At 36.7% G+C, this 22,915-nt stretch overlaps 1 protein-coding gene across 1 annotated transcript in view; it reads left to right on the forward strand.

Annotated features, from left to right (window-relative positions):
- Positions 1–652: 652 nt before the first annotated feature.
- Positions 653–22,915, forward strand: part of EQTN (equatorin) — a 36,252-nt gene continuing 13,989 nt past the window's right edge. Inside the window, exons 1-5 of the mRNA XM_023545362.2 lie at positions 653–728; positions 981–1,094; positions 6,027–6,113; positions 10,610–10,678; positions 21,129–21,282. Coding sequence (XP_023401130.2) covers positions 653–728; positions 981–1,094; positions 6,027–6,113; positions 10,610–10,678; positions 21,129–21,282 — 500 coding nt within the window. The remainder of the gene's footprint in view (positions 729–980; positions 1,095–6,026; positions 6,114–10,609; positions 10,679–21,128; positions 21,283–22,915) is intronic.

Raw genomic sequence — 22,915 nt, forward strand, 5'->3', positions numbered from 1 at the left:
TGCCCCAGCAGAGCAGAGGCTGGGCTGGCCCAAGAGGCCAAGGGAGAGGGAGCATGGCCGAGAAGCCGTCCTGACCGAAAAACTGTGTCCTGAGTTGTTCCTAATCCTGAACTGTAACCTGTGACTTCCCTAATAAATCCCATAATTGTGAGCATTGTGTGTGAGTCTGTGCGGCCATTGCAATGAAATATCAAACCCAGCAGAGAAGTAAAAGTGCCTTGGGAGGGACAGCTGGTGTCAGAATTGGTAAAAAGATTGGAGGGTGGAGGTATGTTTCATCTCCGCCTGATATGAATCTGCTTGTGGCTGTTGCTCTTGATTCTCCTTCCCTCTTACGAAATTAGAGGAGGTCAGATGCCCCACCATGCCATTTTCACACTTGTACTTAATCAAACCCCTAATGTGATTCTTATGTACTCTTAACTTTGAGAACCACCACTTTAGGACTTATCTACACCCAGTTCTGAGTGTCATTGTACTACTCATTTATTTTCTGCATTACAAATTACCACAAGCCTTTGGGAACTCCTACCAGCATTCCATTTGACCATGACGTCATAATGTTCTAGTCAGTCATAGGATCTGCTGGGTAACAGAAAGGAAACACGGAGCAGACATAGTAGATGACTGGATAAATCACGAAGTTTTTCCAATGAATTTCATATTGTTCATTTTTTTATCTGGGGTTTTTTCCTCAGACAGTAGCGATATCAAGCCCAATTTTGAAGGTGAGTAGGCATTTAAAACTTTCACAGAAAGAGTAAGTACCTAGGAGAGAAGATGCATAATCATGAAAAATTGGTATGTGGCAATTTTCTACAGGATGATGAAAACTTTACCGTTGGAGGCTGTGGTATAATTTAGATTTTAAATCTCTGTTTCACAGATCTTTGTGAAAAGAATACAGAATTAGAAAAAGAAAGCAGTAAAAGAAACCAACGTTACATTTCTGAAACATGATGTGTCTTTTTTTTTTTCAGAGTTCCCTGATGCGATGCCTTTATTTAAACAAGAAAATAAAGAGCAAGAAAAAAATAAGGATAAAGTACCCGCTAATGAGAAAAGTGGCAATCATTATAAAGATATAAAACAATGTGAGTCTTTAAGTTAATTGTGAATACATACATAAAAATTGTATGATTTGATTTAACTTTCTTTTTCAAGTTTGCATAATTACTTTATTCCCTATTTCTTAAGTTCCAATTTATTTTATAGACTTTTTAGTGCATAAAATGAAACCCTTACTTCCTATAACTTTTTTCATGTGAGGTCATGAAATTTCACAAGGTTCTCTTGGTAACTGTAGTTAAAATAGAACTTATCATAGCATTTTGGTTATTTATTCACACTAGTAGCATTTGACCTAATTCTCCAGTCAGTAAACAATATTTATTTAGAAGTGACTTCCAGATAGTTGGAGGGTACATCAAAATTTAGTTTATAACTCTCCATTCTCATACAGGCCTCATTTCTCATAAGGTTCACAATTCTAAAAAAAAAAAAAAAGTTCATAAGACAATTTACTGGAAAAAAATAAGATTAAATTTAATTATCTTGGGATCTTCTTAAACGTGTTGCTGTTAGCTGCCATGGATTTGGCCATCAACTCATGGAAATTCCATGCACAATGAGATTGGACCATTGTGAGCCAGAGGGTGTTTATGGACGGAATCATTTCAGAGGTAGATTGCCAGACCTTTCTTCCTAGTCTGTCTTAGTCTGGAGGCTCCACTAAGACCTGATGCTCATTGCAATACACAAACCTCCACTGAGGGATGGGTGGTGGCTTCACATGAGGTGCATTGTCTGGGAAACGAACCTGAATCTCCCACATGGAAGGCAAGAATTCTACCACTAAACTGCCACTGCCCCCTTCTGAACATGAATTAAAGAAAAAATAGAAATACAATTTATGCTTTATAATTTTCATAATTTTCAAACCACTTGAGTGTAAGTTTTTGAGTGTATATATCTTTATCTGATTCTTTCAACACCCTATGAAGCTAGAATCAATATCCCTCTTTTTTAGATGGAGAAACAAAAACACTTTTTCTCAGAAAGGTAAGTTGCCAGACTTCAGTCACCAAGAAACAGGCATGACTGGTGTCTAATCTATCCATTCCAGGCAGCCTCTACAGAGTGCAAAACAGCACAAGAAAAATCATGTCTTTTTCAGGATGTACCTCTGTTTTGAATTAAACAGAGGATAAGTTGAGAACCTGATAATTACTTTGATTACAGAGAAAATCTTAATTAGACGTCATGCCAGAGTCAAGACAGATGTGTCCTTCCCTGAGCCTGTCAGCTTGCTGTCAGGACCTCTTTTTTTTTTTTTCTTCTGTGCTAACGTTATTTGTAGCAGAATAATCTCTTCTTTCGAGCAGTCCAATTAAATTTAATATTATGAAGAGCAGTATTAGTGATATTGTCCATTTGCTTTCTTGTCTTTATTGTTTTTTATATGAGTAATGCATGGATGCATTCTCATGTTAAAGGGTTCAAGCAAACCATAAATATAGGAGGACATTGTGAAAGTCCTTCCTCATCTTTCGCCTGTTCCTTTTGCCCACCTCCGTGATTGGTTAACTATCAAAAATTATTTCCACATATACCTTCGGTCTTTAATACATGAATTATATTACACACACATGTATGTGTGTGTGTGTATATATATACATATATATGTGTCATAAATGGGATCATACTAAAATAATTGTTGAGACATGCTTTTCTCATTTAACAACTCTGGCGCTCTTTTCACATCTTTCTCATTATTGTTGATGGATACATAGCATTCCATAAAATGATGCTCTAAAATTTATTTATCTACTATCTTATCAAAGGACATTTAGATTGTGTGCAGTTTTCCTCTTGTAGAGTCTTCTTATTATATACAGTTGGATGTCTCTTTTTGAATAGATGACAAATACTGGAATTGTTGAATAAAAGGTGTATCTTTTAAAATATCGATAGATATGATCAAATTGCTCTATGAAAAAGTATCTACCAATTTACGTCCCCCCAGAATGCTCCATAATGTTTTGCACAATGAATATTGTAATCATAATATTTTGGCAATGTGATAAGTGAGAAGTAATTTTCAATAACTTTTAATTTGCACTCTACTTACTTGTGAAGCTGAACATCTTTCACTGTATTTATTGGATATTTTTATTTCTGCTTCTGTGACTTTCCTGTTCATATCTTTGACCCATTGTTTTAATTAACATTGTCTTTTTTATTATTTGTATGTTTTTTTTTTTTATATATTCAGTATTTTAATCAGTGGTAAAAGTAGTATTTCTCCAAGGCTGTTGCTTGTCTTTATTCTGTTTAGATATCGTCTTTTTTTTTTTTTTGGCTTTAACAAAGAGAAATTTATCTTCTCACAGTCTAGTAGGCTAGAAGTCCAAATTCAGGGTGTCAGCTCCAGGGGAAGGCTTTCTCTCTCTGTCAGTTCTGGAGGAAGGTCATTCTTATCAATCTTCCCCTGGACTAGCAGCCTCTCCGCACAGGAACCCTGGCTCTAAAAGACGCACTCTGCTCCCGGTGTTTGTTTCTTGGTGGTATGAGGTCCCCAGCTCTCTGCTTGCTTCCCTTTCCTTTGATCTCTTATAAGATAAAAGGTTGTGCCATCCACACCCCAGGGAAACTCCCTTTACATTGGATCAGGGATGTGACCTGGTAAGGGTGTTACAATCCCACCCTAATCCTTTTAACATAAAATTACAATCCCGAAATGGAGGACCACCACAGAATACTGGGAATCATGGCCCAACCAAGTTGATACATACACTTTGGGGGCGGGTGCATAATTCAATCCATGACATTCTACCCTTTGCCCCCCCAAAAATCACATTCTTGCAACATCCAAAACATATTCATCCCATCATGTTATAGCCAAAGTCTTAAATCAACCCTAAGTCCAAAATTCAAAAATTCTTTTTCGCTGTGAAATCTAGAATACGAGTTATCTGCTTCCAAAAGTACAATGGCAGAACAGGCACAAGCTAGATATTTCCGTTACAAATGGGAGAAACTGGAGAGAAAGAAGCAATAACAGGCACCAAGCAAATCAACAGAACACATTACATTAGCCCTCAAGGCTTTGAAAATAATCCTCTGTTCTCTGAGACCTTTTACAAAGTAGCCCTGCCCTCCAGGCTCTAGGTATTGTCCACATTCTTCCGATAAGTGCCTGGAGCCGCCCTACTCTGCCAGGAAGCCTCCTGCACACAGGCACTCAGCGCTCTTGCTCCATGGGTTGGCAGCCCTAGTTCAACCAATAAGTGCCTGGAGGCACCCCACTCCTCCAGAAAGCCTCCTGCGCACAGGCACTCAGCTCTGTCTCGCTCCGTGTGTTGGATCCAGTGCTGTCTGGTTCTCACCATCTGCACCATCTCTGGTGTTAACAGTTCTCCTCACTTCCTTCTGAGTCTTTTATCCATTCACAGTTTCAAAACCACTTCCACATTTTAGATATCTGTTAGAGCAGCACCCCAGTCTCTCAGTATCAAATTCTGTCTTAGTCATCTAGTGCTGCTGTAACAGAAATACCACAAGTGGAAAACTTTAACAAGGAGAAATTTATTTTCTCACAGTCTGGTAGGCTAGAAGTCCAAATTCAGGGCATCAGCTCCAGGAGAAGGCTTTCTCTGTCTGTTGGCCCTGGAGGAAGATCTTTCTTGTCAATCTTCCCCTGGACTAGGAGCTTCTCTGTGCAGGAATCCTGGGTCTAAAAGACAAGTTCTGCTCCCAGTGCTTCTTTCTTGGTGATATGAGGTCCCCCTGTTTCAGCATCTTTAGTCATAGAGAAAATTTTAAGTTTTATAAAATCAAGTTTGTTGATTAATTCCTTTATAATTTCTGCATTTTGTGCCTTGCTTAGACAGGACTTATCCAACCCAAGATATTAAATTATTTTCCTAATTTTTTCTGATGTTTTATTTTTGTCTTTAACTCTTAGCTCTTAAATCCAATTGGGAATTATTTTTATGAGTCAGAATTGACACAACAGGCATGGCATAATGTAGGGATAAAACTATCTTTTTGGAGGAGCATACCCAACTGTCTAATATTAATTTCCTACTGATGTGAAATGTACTTTTATTACAGTCTAAATTCCCTGATGTAATTGGGTCAATTGCTACACTTTTTGTTTCTGCAATTGGTCTGTTCCTGCAAAAATACCACAGTGTTTTAATATTATAGTTTTATAATTTACTGCATGGTTTTGGGGTTGTGATTTCCTTTTATTTCTCAGTGAATTTTTTTTAAATCTTTCAGGAATTTCAGAAAAAGTATGATACATTAATATCACTGCTTTGTTTATTTTTGTGTACTGGGGAAATTAGTATGTATGTACATATTATACACATATATACATTCATATGTTTGTATAAACTTTTATTAGTTCATGAGATTTTAGATAAAGGAGGTACACGTGTATGTACATTCAGTCTGGAATCTTCAACCAATTTACTCTGACCCTTTGGTAGGGTGGATAGGTCCATTAGTTTTGAATTACAACCAACCCCAACGACACCTCTTAAAAGCAGAATTCTTTATTTGCTTATGTAAATGTGAGTGTATGTGGAAGACCTTGATTTTTATTGAATCGTATGTTTTTTAAGCTGCAAGAGTTCCTTAGTCTGACAAAAGGCTCAAGGACAAATAAATGCTTCTTATGTGATTTTTGATAATGTCAATACAAATGGTAATAACATTCACATCTGCAAATCTATGTGGGCACCTGTTATGCACTTACGTAAATTTTTCCACAAATCTCCTCAATAATTGCTTCTCAGAATCATTTAGCACAAGGATAGTAGTTTGGCTTTTCTCCTCATTAATTTTAGAGCTGACTTCATATTTCGTAGATGAAGAATGCCTCAGATAACTTTTCTTCCCCCTTGGAATTAGACAATGCATATGTTTTAAGAAAAAAAAAAATCAATGAAGAAAAAGGTAAATGAACAAGAAGTGAATTAGCTAGCTGCTAAAGACTTGTGATTTTATATTTTTAGATACGTTCGTGACACAAGGTCCAAATGGCACTGGGCCTGAAATCTCGTTGAGAGCAACAACTGATGTGAATTTTATTCTAAGAAACTGTAAGTATTGAAAGGTACTGCTTCATGTGTGAAAAGGCCTTAAAGCAGGATTTCTAAACAGCACTAGAGAGTATTGGGTGGGAAAGTGGTCTTAGTGGAGCTAAAATCAGGGAATCTTAGTATCTAAACCAGGCTACAATTTCCGCTCTAAGGTACATTCTATGACTCTGGGATCTGACTGAACTTCCGGGTCTTCCACTAGGTTTTCCCTTTCTCACACTTCCTCTGGCACCAATACTCTTGAGTCTCCATGTCCACTGCACTAGCAGGGAGGTTCTTATATTTCCTAATCTCATATTTTTGGTTTGTGCAGGAAGAAAAATTAGTAACTTAATTTAGGATTCTAGATAATTGTTCATCTTTCTTAGACCCACCTCTTTTCTTCTGTCCGCTTTTTACCTTCAGCTTCAACTGTCATTTTCTTTTCCTATCTTTCCATCAGCCATAACTATTTGACAGATAAAGCTTGTCAGCATGTGACTCTTGAGGCCATTAAAATTCTCTAGAGTACATGTTCATAAACATGACTTTCACCTTGTAATGGCAACAACTCATAATCTGTGAAGCATCCAAAGATAAAACAGAAGACAAGGAAAAGAAAGAGAATGAGAGTAAGTAGACAGGGAGGAGAGAATGGTTCTGGCTATGGCAATTTCAATATTGGGAAAAAACCAAAGTCAGTGATGCCTAATAATTAATAAAGTTATTTGGCAGCAAGGCAATTTCAAATCTTGGGATTTAAATGAGGGTATTGCAAGGGTATAGATTAATTAGATAAATCACCCATGGAAATCTTGCTTGTACACAACAAACAACATCTGGAGTTGTTTTGGATAAAACACAGAAAGCCAGCTCTTAAGTGGACAAAGTAACATGAGTTCACTTAGGCGATGGGTTATTGAGAACCACAAAACCCTAACTTCTATTCCCACAATTCAGGTCCCCAGAGGATTGTCTAAGAAAGTTGGATTGGGATAAGAGACATTCTGGAGGAACAAGTCACTCAAGGAGATGAAGATCTCTAGAATAGTGAAGCCTACAAATTACATAAATATAGTTCCTAAAACTCTGAGGGCAAGGGGTGAGCTGAGGAGATACAGATACTTTTCTCTAAAATTGAGTATAAGAGGGCATAGCAGACTTTAGGGATTCTGTACCAACTGTCTGAGTCCTGCCTGAGTCAGTGTCAGCTCCAGTCATATACAGCCTTTTCCATTCTTTCTTGTCAACAAGGTACCTGTAATGGTGCTGGAGATAGGCCCAGTCTGAATTCATTCTGCCTCTCTGTAGAGCTTCTCCTGCGGTAGTGTGGCCTGTACTCCATATGCAACTTTACTGACTTCTCTTAAACAAAATTAATTGAAATGGCAAACTACATGGAAAAAAAATGGGTCTTCAGTCACAATTGTTCCCAATCATGCTCTTAGATGGGTCCATTGTAGACTGAGATACATACTAAAGTAGGCCTGAAAATTCTTGACTTGCAGCCCAAAATCTTTATATATAGAACTCTGTTTTGACTGGTTACCATGCTTATATTTCCTTTTTACACAGACACCCATGCTGTTTCTCTCTTTCATGTCATTACGCTGACCAGCAACCAATCTGTCCTGGGCTGATACTATCACTGTGCAGGGAACCACTTGAAGACAGAGTATCTCTTCCAATAGATATTCCTAACTTCTAAAGGAAGTTTGTGGCATCATGCTCCCTGCTTTTCCTCTTTTTCACAAATTATACCCATATTAATTCCACCTCAGGCAAGACATTACCACAAAAGCTTTATTCTTAAATGCCTTCCTCTTCCCCCTCCTTTAAGTTGTCTCAGAAAAATTTCAATCTTTCCTTTTATCTCTTCTCTCATTTTCTCTGTTCTATTTTTAGCTGAAAAGAATGCCTAGTCACAGAAGTTTAGCCAATATTTTTTATATGCTGATAACTTATTATTATCTCTTTTCCTAGCTCAAACCCGCACTGAAACACCTACTACAAAACCCGCTGAATACCTCACTGAAAAACCCACTGAAGAAACCACCCCTGAAGAACCCTTTGAAGACCATGACAATCATTTTCAAAGTATTAAAAGTACTACTACACTGTATTCATACCTGGAGCATATCATTATATGACTTAAAAATTTAAGTTCCACCACTCTGAGCATTTCATAGAGTAATGGCATTCTTAAAGTTTGTACTACTACAATTTAATGACACTTTAAAATCTTTCGAACAGTGAATGTCTAAGAGTCAATTTTCGGATTTACCTGACAAGAGATAGGAAGAGTTTTTTTAAACATAATTTTATTTTAATAAAATTCATTAAATTTATTTTATATTGCATACATTTATAAATTAATGTACATCTATAAATATTTAAAATACATTTGTATAAAATATACAAATATAGCTAAATTATATATAAGTATATATTTATATTAGATACAAATATATATTTATTTCATATAAATTTATTTTTGTTATAATGTAAAATTTTCTACCTGTTTGAGGAATAAACTTATCTCTACTTAGAGTTAATTATTAGTGTTTCTTAAGGTTATTGGACAGTGGCTGAAAGGGATGAGACTGCAAAATCAAAATCACCATTCCTGTCAATAATGTTGTTCCTTATAAAATATTTGTAAAACCAAAACAACCCACGATGATGCTTCTCTAAGGTGTTTTGAATGAGTGGTCTACTTAAAAACAATGGATACGGGTCATCACAGAAAATCCTATTTTCTCCAGTTCTTGCAATCAAAGCAAGTTTCTAACATGATTACTATGAATTAGTTTGCATCTTTATCACACTAAAAATAAAATAAAATAATTACAACCTTACCTACTTTTTTGATATGTATAAAAATGGAAACCTGATCATTCTGGTATCCCTTTACTTAAATATCTTCAGTAACTTACCACTAGGATTTGGGGGATGTTCAAACTCCTTAACCAGGCACTCAAGTCTGACATGATCTGGCTATTGAGGAAGTTGCTTGTCTCATCTCTGGCCACATTCCCCATCAACATTCTTCGCTCCAGATTACTTGAAGCTCCAAGAGCTTATGGAGCCTGCTCATGACTGAGTTTGCTCACAGCTGGCATGACTTCTTCCTTATTTTGCTTGCCTGGCTAACAAATATTAGCCCTCTAAGCCTATATTGGAAAACCAGCTCCCTTTTGACACATTTTTAGCCTTTACAAGTTGAGTTAGGCCCCTCTCTGCATACTACTTGTGCATTTCTATTAAAGCTATTATTATCCTGAAACATAACAAGGAATGATTCTTATCTATAACTAAAATTAAGGGTCAGTTCCTTGCACATAAGGCCTGTGCCGTGTTCATTTCTATAACATTAGTATCAAGTACATGGTAGGAGCGCAAGGTGTGACTACTAAATAACTAAATTAACAAAGAAATGAATGAATGTCCTATCACAGATTATCTACAGGCAAATTACCGTATTGTGTTTTCATGTTCTATTTTGTTTTAAACAGAGCCAACCAAGGGTCAAAATGAGCCTGAATTTTGGACAATGTTAGAGAAAGGTAAACTGATACGATTAGGCAGCTTGGGAAATGTCTTGATTTTCTAAAATCTTATGTAAGAAAGACAAGATCACTTAACTTCTAATACTAAGAATCAATAAGTCAACATTTTGCTGCCATTTTCATATGCAAAAGAAAATTCAAAACAAAGCCAGAGAGTTAATAAAGTGTGACACATTTTCTGATTCTCTCTACAAAAAAAGTTTTCTTCTCTTACAATTTTTGTAATTTAGTCATTCATTTTATTTATAATTAAATTTATTTGCAACTGAAAACTTTAAGTACAGCTCTTGCCCAATATAGTCCCTCATTTTGTTTAAAGCAGTATGCATATGAGCACATGCATACACATTCATAAGTGTAATGTACATATCATAATATATACATGCATAAAAGTAATGTAAATTTCATAAATACACATGCATGTATGTATAAATGTAAAGTATACATTACATATAAATACACACATATATAAATATATGTATCACATATATATGCATATATTATAAATGTAATGTATATATCATACATGTATATGTTGTTGATGCTATTGGGTGCTGTTGAATTGATTCTGGCTCACAGCGACCCTATAGGAAAGAGTAAAACTGCCCTGAAGGGTTTCCAAGGAGCGACTGGTGGATTTGAACTGCTGACCTTTTGGTTAGCAGCCTAGCTCTTAACCACTGTGCCACCAGGGCTCATATATATATGTGTGCACATATATATATTTATATATATATATATACACAAACACATATATATGTATGTATATATACACACATATATATGTATATACATACAAACACACATATATGTATATACGTACATATATATGTGTATATATGTATATATGCATATTTATAAAATACATGTACACATACATACATATACATATAATAATTTTAGTAAATGACTTTCATTTACCATAACAACGATTTATTATCTTAACAGCTTTAAATGCAACACCACCAAGGGAGCAGCGCAATGAAGAAAAAGACCAATTATTTAACCCAATTCCAAGTAAGAACAAAATACTTCAATTAATGGATCCATAAATACTCACACACATTTTGTTGTCTGCGTGGTGATACTAATTTCCCTATTAAAGAAGCATGTACGTAACAGGGTAGCTTAGTGGCTTACAACATTTTACTGTTTTAGGAGAGTTCTAATTCCTAATCATTGAGAAAGCTAAAATCTGGTAACATTTAATGCCTCAGCTTCAACAAAAAATTAAAAGGCACACAAAGAAACTGGAAATGATGGCCCATTGAAGTGAACAAGATGAAGGGAGAACAATTATATTTATAGGAACCCAAATAATGAACAGATTGGAAGAATGTAATACAACAATATTAAATAAGCTGAAAGAGCTAGAGAAAAACAAAGAATTAAATTAAAAGAATGATACATGAACAAAATGAGAAAATAAAGTCATAGACACTATGAAAAGGAAATAATCAGAAATGAGACTGAAGGACCAAATAACTTTAAAAAAACTCATTAAAAGAATTTAACAGTAGATTTGAACTGGAAAAAGAATCAGGAAGCTACAGGATAAAGCAATAGAAATTTGTAAGACTGGGTAGAAACAACAGAGAAGGCTCAAGACTGCTAAACATAGCCTGATGGAAATATGGGATACCAAGAAATGAACTAAAATACACATCATAAGAATCCCAGGACCTGAGAGAAAGTGACAAATGTTTGAAAAAAATAATGGCAGAAAACTTCCCAAATCTGACAAAGGACGTGAATCTACATATTCAAGAAGCTCTATGACTAGGATAAACCCAAAGAGGTCCACACCAAGACACATTATAATCAAACTTTTAGAAACTAATTATAAAGAGAGAAACCTGAAATCAACAAGATAGAAGAGAATAGTTACGTACAAAGGATACCCAATAAGATTATGTGCCAATTTCTCCTCAGAAGCCTTGGCACCCAGAAAGCAAGGGAATGGCATTTTTAAAGTACAGAAAGAAAAGAACTGTCAACCAAGAATATTATATCTGGCAAAACTGTCAAGAATGAGGGCAAAATTAAGACATGCCCAGATAAACAAAACCTGAGAGAGTTTATAAGCACTGGACCTGCCCTACAAGAAGCACTAAAGGCAGTCCTTCAGATGGAAAAGAAAAGACATAAGGCAATGACTTGAAACCGAACACAGAAAGACCATCATAAAAGGTAATTGTATGGGCAAGTATAAGGGCAAGTTTTAAGGTAATTCTAGTTATTACGGCCTTCGTACTTTATAATGACAAATGCATAAAAAAAAGATAAATATATGTTGCAGGATACATGATGTATAAAGACGTACCATATTTTTACACAAATAATGAACACCTTTTAAGTTTGTTTGCCAACCATGCCCTCCTCCCATGAGGTATCTTTGCTAGTGCACTATGTTAATTTTTTTCTTACAGCAACATGTAAGATAATTGGCATAGTGGCACTTACAAAAATACCTCACAGGGGAAGGGCATGGTTAGCAATCAAACGTAGAAGGTGTGGGTTATTAGGGTAAAAATACAGTAATAGGCGATAACGACAACATAATAGGGGAGAGGGTGGAATGGTGTAGGTGTAGAGTTCTTGTACATTTCTGAAGTTGGTATTAATTTAAAGCCAGTTGTTATAATTGTAAGATGTTAAATGTAATACTCAAGGTAAACACAAAGAAAATACCTAAAAACTACACACAAAAGGAAAGAAGAAGGGAAACAAAAAGGTTCACTACAAAAAAATCAACAAAACATAAAAGTTGGTGGTATTGGAGGAAATGAGGGTTAAAGAAGGTATAAGACACACACACAAAAAGACAAATAACAAAATGGCAGAAGCTCTTCCTTACTGGTAATGATCATGAATGTATATGGACTGACTAAATGCTTCACACAAAAGGCAAACAGTGGCAGAATGGATAAAAAAAAATGCAACCCAACTATATCTGTCTACAGGAAACTCATCTTAGACCCAAGAACACAAATTGATTGAGTGTGAAAGGATAGGAAAAAATATTCCATGCAAATAATAAACAAAAGAGCCCTGGGGCGGTGATTTTAATATCAGACAAAATAGAGTTTAAGTCAAAATCTGTTAAAAGAGACAAAGAAGGACATTATATAATGATAAAGGGGACGATTCATCAAGGACCTACAACAACTATAAGCACCACCTAGGGACCTAAGTATATACATGCACCTAACATTAAACATCAGAGCCCCAAAATACATAAAGCAAACACTGATAGAATTAAAGGGAGAAATAGATAGTTCTACAGTAATTGTTGGAGACTTTAACACACCTCTTTCAATAATGCTCAGAACATCTAAAAAGATCAAAAAGGAAATAGAGGACCTGAATGATACTATAAACCAAGTAGACCTAACAGACATGCATAGAATACTCTATCCGACAACACCACAATATACATTCTTCACCAGGGCGCATGGATTATTCTCCAGGACAAACCATGTGATTGGCCACAAAATAAGTCTCAGTAAGTATAAAAAGAATGGAATCACACAAAGTATCTTCTCTGACCATAACAGAGTGAATTAGACATTAGTAACAAAACGAAAACTGGAAAATACACAAACATGTGGAAATTAAACTACAAACCATTAAGCAACCAATAGATCAAGGGAGAAATCAGAAAATACTTGGAGTTGAGTGAAAACGAATGCACAACATACCAAAACTTATGGTACACATCAAAGGCAGTGCTGGAAGGGAAATATATAGTGGTAAACGTCTACGTGAAAAAAAGAAAAGATCTCAGCAATATAATTTTACAACTTGAGGAACACAAAAAGAAGAGCAATCCAAGCCCAAATCTACCAGAGGGAAGGAAATAACAAAGATCAGAGCAGAGATAAATGAAATAGAAAATAGAAAAACAATGAAGAAAATGAAATCACAATTGTTTATTTTAAAGATCAATAAAAGACAAAACTTTAGGTAAACTGACAAAAAAAAGAACAGATGAAAATATCTAAAATCAGAAAGGAAAGTCAGGCCATTACAACCAGCCCTACAGAAATAAAAGGGACCTAAGACAATACTATGCGCAATTGTACACCAACAAATTAGGTAACCTAGATGAGATGGACGAATTTCTAGAAACACATTAATCTCTTACATTGACTTAAGAAGAAATAGAAAATTTCAATAAACCCATTATCAAGTGAAGAGATTGAGTCAGTAACCAAAAGCTGCTCCCTCACAAAAAAAGTCCCATATAAGATGGCTTCATTAGGGAATTCTACCAAACATTTGTAGAACCGTTCCTTCCTAAATTTTTCCAAAAATTGTAAGAGGAGGAAGCAATTTCTAACTCATTCTATGAGGTTAGCATTACCCTGATACAAAACCAGACAGACACCACAAGCAGACCAACGTCTTTTAGAAATGTAAATGCAAACAATCTCCTAAAATGCTAGCAACCCAAATCCAATAGAATATTAATAGGATTATATTCTGTGATAAATGGGATTTATTCCTGGGATGCAAGGGTGGTTGAACATTTTAAAAAATCAGTGTAATACATTACATTAATAAAAAAAATAGAACACAGGAAAACAACCACATGATCACCTCAATTGACTCAGAAAAGGCATTTGACAAAATCCAACACTTTTTCTGACAAAAATCACTCAAGCTGGGAATAGAAGAAAAATTCCTCAATGTAATAAAGGTCATTTATGAAAAACCCACTGCAGACAACATACTTAACAGAGGAAAACTGTGAACTTTCCCCTTAACATCAGGAACAAGACAAGGGTGGCTACTCTCACCACTGTTATTCAATATTGTACTGGAAATTTTAGCCAGAGAAATTAGGCAAGAAAAAGAAATAAAAATTATCAAAATTAGAGAAGAACTAAAATGATCCCTTTCACCAAAGACATGATCCTATACAGAGAAAACCCTAAAGAACCCACTATAGCTAATAAATAAATTGAGCAAAGTGACATGATAAAAGATCAACACACAAAAATCAGTCAAGTTTCTATACATCAGTAATGAATATTCTGAAAAAGAAATTAAGGAAACAATTACATTTATAATAGTACCTAAAAGAATATAATACCTGGTTAAAAAATAAATTTAACCAAGGACGTGAAAGACTTGTACACAGAGAAGTATAAAACATTACTGAAAAGATGTTTAAAGAACATCTAAATGAATGACAAAACATTCCGGGTTCATGGACTAGAAGATTTAATATTGTTTAGATGTCAATGCTACTCAAATCAATCTACATATTCAATGCAACTTCCATCAAAATTTGAACAGCATTCTTTGCAGAAATGTAAAAGCCAATCCTCAAATTTATATGGATCTACAATGGCCCTAAATAGCCATCAATTTTCAGCAATACTGAAAAAGAAGAACAAAGTAGAAGGATTCATACTCCTGGTCTCAAAACATACAACGAAGTTACGGCAATCAAAACCATTTGATACTGGTATAATGAAAGGTACATTGACCAATGAAATAGAATTGAAAGCCCAGAGATAAACCTGCACATCTATAGTCAATTCATTTGTGGCAAGTGTGCTCACTCCACTCAGTGGGTGAAAGAATAGTCTCTTTAATAAATGGTGCTGGAAAAACCAGATTTTCACAGGCAAGAAAAAATGAAGCTGGACCCATATCTCACACCATATACTAAAATTAACTCAAAATGGATTAAGAACCTAAACGTAAGAACTAAAACCCTATGCTTCAGGACCTACTTTATAACCATAGATTCTTTCATTTGTTGTTAGGTGCCGTCAAATCAGTTCCGACTCATGGTGACTCTATGCACAACAGAACGAAACACTGCCCGGTCCTGCGCCATCCTTACAATCCTTGTTATGCTTGAGCTCATTGTTGCAGCTACTGTGTCAATCCACCTTGTTGAGGGTCTTGCTCTTTTCTGCTAACCCTGTACTCTGCCAGGCATGATGTCCTTCTCCAGGGACTGATCCCTCCTGACAACGTGTCCAAAGTATGTAAGACGCAGTCTTGCCATCGTTGCTTCTAAGGAGCATTCTGGTTGTACTTCTTCTAAGACAGATTTGTTTGTTCTTTTGGCAGTCCATGGCATATTCAATATTGTTTGCCAACACCACAATTCAAAGGCATCAATTCTTCTTCGGTCTTTCTTATTCATTGTCCAGCTTTCATATGCATATGATGTGATTGAAAATACCATGGCTTGGGTCAGGTGCACCTTAGTCTTCAAGGAGACATCTTTGCTCTTCAACACTTTGAAGAGGTCCTTTGCAGCAGATTTACCCAATGTAATGCATCTTTTGATTTCTTGACTGCTGCTTCCATGGCTGTTGATTGTGGATCCAGGTAAAATGAAATCCTCGACAACTTCAATCTTTTTTCCATTTGTCATGATGTTGCTCATTGGTCCAGTTGTGAGGATTTTTGTTTTCTTTATGTTGAGGTGTAATCCATACTGAAGGCTGTGGTCTTTGATCTTCATTAGTAAGTACTTCAAGTCCTCTTTGCTTTCAGCAAGCAAGGTTGTGTCATCTGCACAACGCAGGTTGTTAATGAGTCTTCCGCAATCCTGATGCCCCGCTCTTCTTCATATGGTCCAGCTTCTCAGATTATTTGCTCAGCATACAGATTGAATAGCTATGGTGAAAGAATACAGCCCTGACGCACACCTTTCCTGACTTTAAACCAATCAGTATCCTCTTGTTCTGTCTGAACAACTGCCTCTTGGTCTATGTAAAGGTTCCTCATGAGCACAATTAAGTGTTCTGGAATTCCCATTCTTCGCAATGTTATCCATAATTTGTTATGACCCACACAGTTGAGTGCCTTTGCATAGTCAATAAAACACAGGTAAACATCTTTCTAGTATTCTCTGCTTTCAGCCAGGATCCATCTGACATCATCAGTGATATCCCTGGTTCCATGTCCTCTTCTGAAACCAGCCTGAATTTCTTGCAGTTCCCTGTCAATGTACTGTTACAGCCTTTTTTGAAAGATCTTCAGCAAAATTTTGCTTGTTTGTGATATTAATGATATTGTTCTATAATTTCCACATTTGGCTAGATCACCTTTCTTGGGAATAGGCACAAATATGGATCTCTTCCAGTCAGTTGGCCAGGAAGCTGTCTTCCATATTTCTTGACATAGACGAGTCAGACCCCTGGCACTGCATCTGTTTGTTGAAACATCTCAATTGATACTCCATCAATTCCTGGAGCCTTGGTTTTTGCCAACGCCTTCAGAGCAGCTTGGACTTCTTCCTTCAGTACCATCGGTTCCTGATCATATGCCACCTCTTGAAATGCTTGAATATCGACTAATTCTTTTTGGTATAATGACTCTGTGTATTCCTTCCATCTTCTTTCAATGCTTCCTGCGTTGTTTAATATTTTCCCCATGGAATCCTTCCCTATTGCAACTCAAGGCTTGAATTTTTTTTTCAATTCTTTTAGCTTGAGAAATGCCGAGCGTATTCCTCCGTTTTGGTTTTCCATCTCCAGCTCTTTGCACATGTCATTATAATACTTTGTCTTCTCGAGAAGCCCTTTGAAATCTTCTGTTCAGTTCTTTTACTTCATCAATTCTTCCTTTTGCTTTAGCTGCTTGACGTTTGAAAGCAAGTTTCAGAGTCTCCTCTGACATCCATCTTGGTCTTTTCTTTCTTTCCTGTCTTTTCAGTGACCTCTTGCTTTCTTCATGGATGATGTCCTTGACGTCATTCCACAACTCAACTGGTCTTCAGTCACTAGTGTTCAGTGCATCAAATCTATTCTTGAGATGGTCTCTAAATTTAGGTGGGATATACTCAAGGTCATATTTTGGCTCTCGTGGACTTGCTCTAATTTTCTTCGGTTTCAGCTTCAACTTGCATATGAGCAATTGATGGTCTGTTCCACAGTCAGCCCCTGGTCTTGTCCTGACTGATGATATTGAGCTTTTCCATCGTCTCTTTCCACAGAGGTAGTCAATTTGATTTCTTTGTGTTCCTTCTGGCGAGGTCCATGTTTATAGTTGCCGTTTATGCTGGTGAAAGAAGGTATTTGCAATGAAGAAGTCGTTGGTCTTGCAAAATTCTATCATTCGATCTCCAGCATTGTTTTCTGTCACCAAGGCCATATTTTCCAACTACTGTTCCTTCTTCTTTGTTTCCAACTTTTGCCTTCCAATCACCAATAATTATCAATGCATCTTGATTGCATGTTTGATCAATTTCAGACTGCAGCAGCTGATAAAAATCTTCTATTTCTTCACCTTTGGCACAAGTGGATAGTTCGTAAATTTGAATAATAGTCATATTAACTCATCTTCCTTTTATATGTATGGATATTTTCCTATCACTGACAGCTTTGTACTTCAGGATAGATCTTGAAACATTCCTTTTGACGATACATGCAACACCATTCCTCTTCACGTTGTCATTCCCAGCATAGTAGACTGTATGATTGTCTGATTCAAAATGGCCAATACCAGTCCATTTCAGCTCACTAATGCCTAGGATATTGATGTTTATGCGTTCTATTTCATTTTTGAGAATTTCCAATTTTCCTAGATTCATACTTCGTACTTCCAGGTTCCGATAATTAATGGATGTTTGCAGCTGTTTCTTCTCATTGCCACATCAGCAAATGAAGGTACTGAAAGCCTTACTCCATCCACATCATTAAGTTCGACTCTACTTTGAGGAGGCAGCTCTTCCCCAGTCATCTTTTGAGTGCCTTCCAACCTGAGGGGCTCTTCTTCCCGCACTATATCAGATAATGTTCTGCTGCTATTCACAAGGTTTTCAATGGCTAATGCTTTTCAGAAGTAGACTTCTGGGTCCTTCTTCCTAGTCTGTCTTAGTCTGGAAGCTCAGCTGAAACATGTCCTCCATGGGTGACCCTGCTGGTATCTGAATACCGGTGGCATAGCTTCCAGCATCACAGCAACACACAAGCCCCCATAGTACGACAAACTGACAGACACATGGGGGTGTGTCTGTCAGATTCTTTGATATGACATCAAAATCACTGGCAGCAAAAGACAAAATAGAAAAATTGGAGTTCATCAAAATTGAAAAGTTTTGTTCATTAAAGGACTTTATCTACAAAGTGAAGAGGCAGCAGCCTAAAGATTGGGAGAAAATTTTGGGGAACCATATATCTGATAAGGGTTCAATATCCAGAGTATGTAAAGAACTCCTACAACTTAACAACAAAAAGACAAACAACACAATCAAAAAATGGACAAAAGACTTGAACAGACATTTTACCAAAGAAAAAATAAAAATTGGCAACAAGCACATGAAAAGGTGCTCAATATCATTAGTCATTAAACCACACACACAAAAAAACACTAAACCCGTTGCTGTCAAGTTGATTCCGACTCAAAGCAACCTTACAGGACACAGTGGAACTGCCCCACAGGCTTTCCAAGGAGCAGCTGGTGGATTCCAACTGCCGACCTTTTCTTTAGCAGCCTGAACTCTTAACTACCATGCCAGGGAAATGCAAATCAAAACCACAATGAGATAACACTTTGCTCCCACTCTGATGACTATGATAAAAAACAAAAATATGAAAAACATCAGGTGTTGGCAACCATGGGGAGAAATTGGAACCCTCACCCATTGCTGATTGGAGTATAAAATGCTACAACCATTGAAAAGTTCGACACTTCCTCAAAAAGAATCGAATTACACATGTGATCTAGTAATTCCACTCCTAAGTATCTACCCAAAAGAGTTGAAAACAGGAACACAAACAGATACTTTTACGCCAATATCCACTGCAGCACTGTTTAGAACAGCCAAAAGGTATAAACAATCACAAGCTAAATGTTCATCAACAGATAGATGGATAAACAAAACGTGGTATGTCATAAAGAGAAATGAAGTCCTGATGCATGCCACAACATGGATGAACCTTGAGAACATGCTGAGTGGAAGAAATCAATTTCACAAAGTGACAAATATTGCATGACCCTACTTAAATGAAATATCTAGATTAGACAAATACATAGAAACCAGCATTTATTAGTGGTTACCAGAGGTGGGAGAGGAGGAGGGAAGGGGAGTCATTGCTCAGAGGGGCACTCAGCTTCTGCTAATGGTGATGGAAAAATTTGGAAACAGATAGTGGTGATGGTTGTACAACATGATAAAAGCAGTTTATGTCACAGATTTATACATGTAGAAAAATGTAGAAATGGTAAATGTTTTGTTATATTTAATATTTACCACAATATTTTTTTTTAACACTTCTAGAAAGCAAAAGAGAAATTCAGGAGCACAGCCCATTTTAATGCAATTTGTTTATTTCCAAAGTAATTTGTCTCAAAGCCAGAGAACAGTCATTGACCATGGTCTGTATCTCAAAGCCTGTTTGATCTGAGATTGCACTTTTGACTATCACAATTAAAAAAAAAAATCAGAGAATACAGACATGGGAGTTTGTCATTGCTTATTACCTAAACATCATTACCTAGAAAATAATGAAATCCTTAGAACTTTTGATCAGAGGGACTTTTGAGGGAGAGAGGGTTTACATCAACATGGTCATCTAAAGTCATCATTAAATAAATCTTTTGTAAGTCAAGACTACAATCTTTACTGAAGCAGACTGCCACATCTTTATCCTGTAGAGTGGCTGATGGATTTGAACCACTGAATTTTGGTTAGTAGATGAGCACTTCAACCACTGCACCACCAGGGCTCCCATAGGTCATAAATTCAAGAAAATCTAAAATTCGGCAGTAGACTCAGATGTATTTTCATGAACAGATTTAGTAAAAACATTCTTGACATTTCTGGATCAGACATAATTTTTACTACAGTTCAGTAAATTTTTATAATTTTATAAATTTCAGTGTATTTACTTCCCATTTTTTCTTTTAATACCAAGCATACTAAGTTTGATCTTTTCTCTAATAAAAGGTAAACTCAGCTTTCAAACCTCATGGAGAAACCCTCCAGTACACCATCCTTTTAACTTAAAAGAAAAATCAGTGCATGTCTCAACAGTAAAACTCAGGAACCTTTCTCACCTGAAGGGCTAGTCTCTTTTGTAGAAATTAACTGAGTCTTGAAGTGATTTTTAGTCGAGTCAGAGAGGCAATGTGCTACAATCACAATTTGACATGTGGTAACCTGAGTTTGAAACAAGATTTTTCCACTTACTAGTGATGTGCCATGGGAAAATTCATAAACTCCTGTAATCCTGTAAAACAGAGTGAAGGGCAGCTCCTCTCAGATTGGTGAAGATTTAAAGGGACAGGTTAAGTACTTGGTTGTAGCGATTGGCCAGAAGGAGTAGCTTTGTCTTCTGTATTGTATGGAGTGGGGTGTCGGGGTTGAGCAGGGAATACTTAGAATGGTATTAGATGATTTCTCTGCAGTTGCTTTGGGATCTTTCCTTCTCTAGGAAACATGCCTGCCACAATTACTCCTTTCAAAAGCATTTTTTTCCTTTTCTCTCAGGCTCTGATGTGAACCTTGAGAGCAAACAAGAGGCGGGAGAATTAGAGGGTATAAAGCAAAAATTAATGCTGGGCATTTCCTTGATGAGCCTCTTCCTTTTCCTTGCCCTCCTGACACTCTGTTGTGCCACATTGTACAAACTGAGGAAGCTGAGGTAAGTCCGAAGATCTTTGGAATGTTTATAACACCAAGATGTCATATTCTCTCTCTCCTCCCTTTGGTAGACTGTTAGGAAAACGTGACCCACATAGTTCTCTATAAGGTATTCAGTTTGGTTTTATTTCTCCTATTCAGAGTGGAGCACGGGACTGTGTCTCAGGGAATATTCTACTTGAAATTTCCCCCAGTATTTTAAATTGTCATCTAGAGACAGAAATTGTTGCTGTTATTGTTAGGTGCCGTTGAGTTGGTTCCAACTCATAGTGAACCTGTGTTAAACAGAGCAAAACACTGCCTGGTCCTGCACCATCCTCACAATTGTTGTTATCCTTGAGCTCATTGGTGCAGCCACTGTGTCAATCCATTTTGTTAGGGGGCCTTCCTCTTTTTTGATGACCCTCTACTTTACCAGACATCATGTCCTTCTCCATGGAATGGTCTCTCCTGATAACATGTCCAAAGTATGTAAGACAAAGTCTTGCCATCCTTGCTTCTAAGGAGCATTCTGGCTGTACTTTTTCCAAGACAAATTTGTCCGTTCTTCTGGCAGTCCATAGTATATTCAATATTCTTCACCAATGCCATAATTCAAAGGCATCAATTCTTTGGTCTTCTTTATTCAATGTCCAGCTTTTGCGTGCACACGAAACAATTGAAAACACCATGGCTTGGTTCAGATGCAGCTTAGTTCTTAAAGTGACATCTTGGCTTTTTAACACTTTAAAGAGGTCTTTCGCAGCAGATTGGCCCAATGCAATGTGTTGTTTGATTTCTCGACTGCTATTTCCGTGGATCTTGATTGTGGATCCAAGTAAAACGAAATCCTTGACAACTTCAATCTTTTCTCCATTTGTTATGATGTTTGCTTATTGATCCAGTTGTGAGGATTTTTGTTTTCTTGGTGTTAAGGTGTAATCCATACTGAAGGCTGTGGTCTTTGATCTTCATCAATAAGTGCTTCAAGTCCTCCTCACTTTCAGCAAGCAAGGTTGTGTCATCTGCATATCTCAGGTTGTTAATGAGTCTTGCTCCAATCCTGATGCCCCGTTTTTATTCACAGAGTCCAGCATCTCAGATGAATTTGCTCAGCATACAGGTTGAATAAAGATGGTGAAAGGATACAACCCTGACACACCTTTCCTGACTTCAAACCACACAGTAACCCCTTGTTCTGTTTGAATGACTGCCTCTTGGTCTGTGTACAGGTTCCTCATGAACACAATTAAGTATTCTGGAATTCCCATTCTTCTCAATGCTGTCCATAATTTGTTATGATCCACTTAGTCAAATGCCTTTGCATAGTCAATAAAACACAGGTAAACATCTTCCTGGTATTCTCTGCTTTCAGCCAAGATCCACCTGACATCAGCAATATCACTTGTTCCATGTTATGTTCTGAATCTGGCTTGAATTTCTAGCAGTTCCCAGTTGACGTACTACTGCAACTGCTTTTAAATAATCTTCAGCAATATTTTGCTTGTGTGTCATATTAATGACATTGCTCAAGAATTTGCACATTCTCTTGGATCACCTTTCTTTGGAATGGGCACAAATATGGATCTATTCCAGTTGGTTGGCCAGGTAGCTATCTTCCAAATTTCTTGGCATAGATGAGCGAGCGCTTCCAG

Source organism: Loxodonta africana, chromosome 9, assembly GCF_030014295.1.
Source record: "Loxodonta africana isolate mLoxAfr1 chromosome 9, mLoxAfr1.hap2, whole genome shotgun sequence".
Classification (NCBI taxonomy): Eukaryota; Metazoa; Chordata; class Mammalia; order Proboscidea; family Elephantidae; genus Loxodonta; species Loxodonta africana.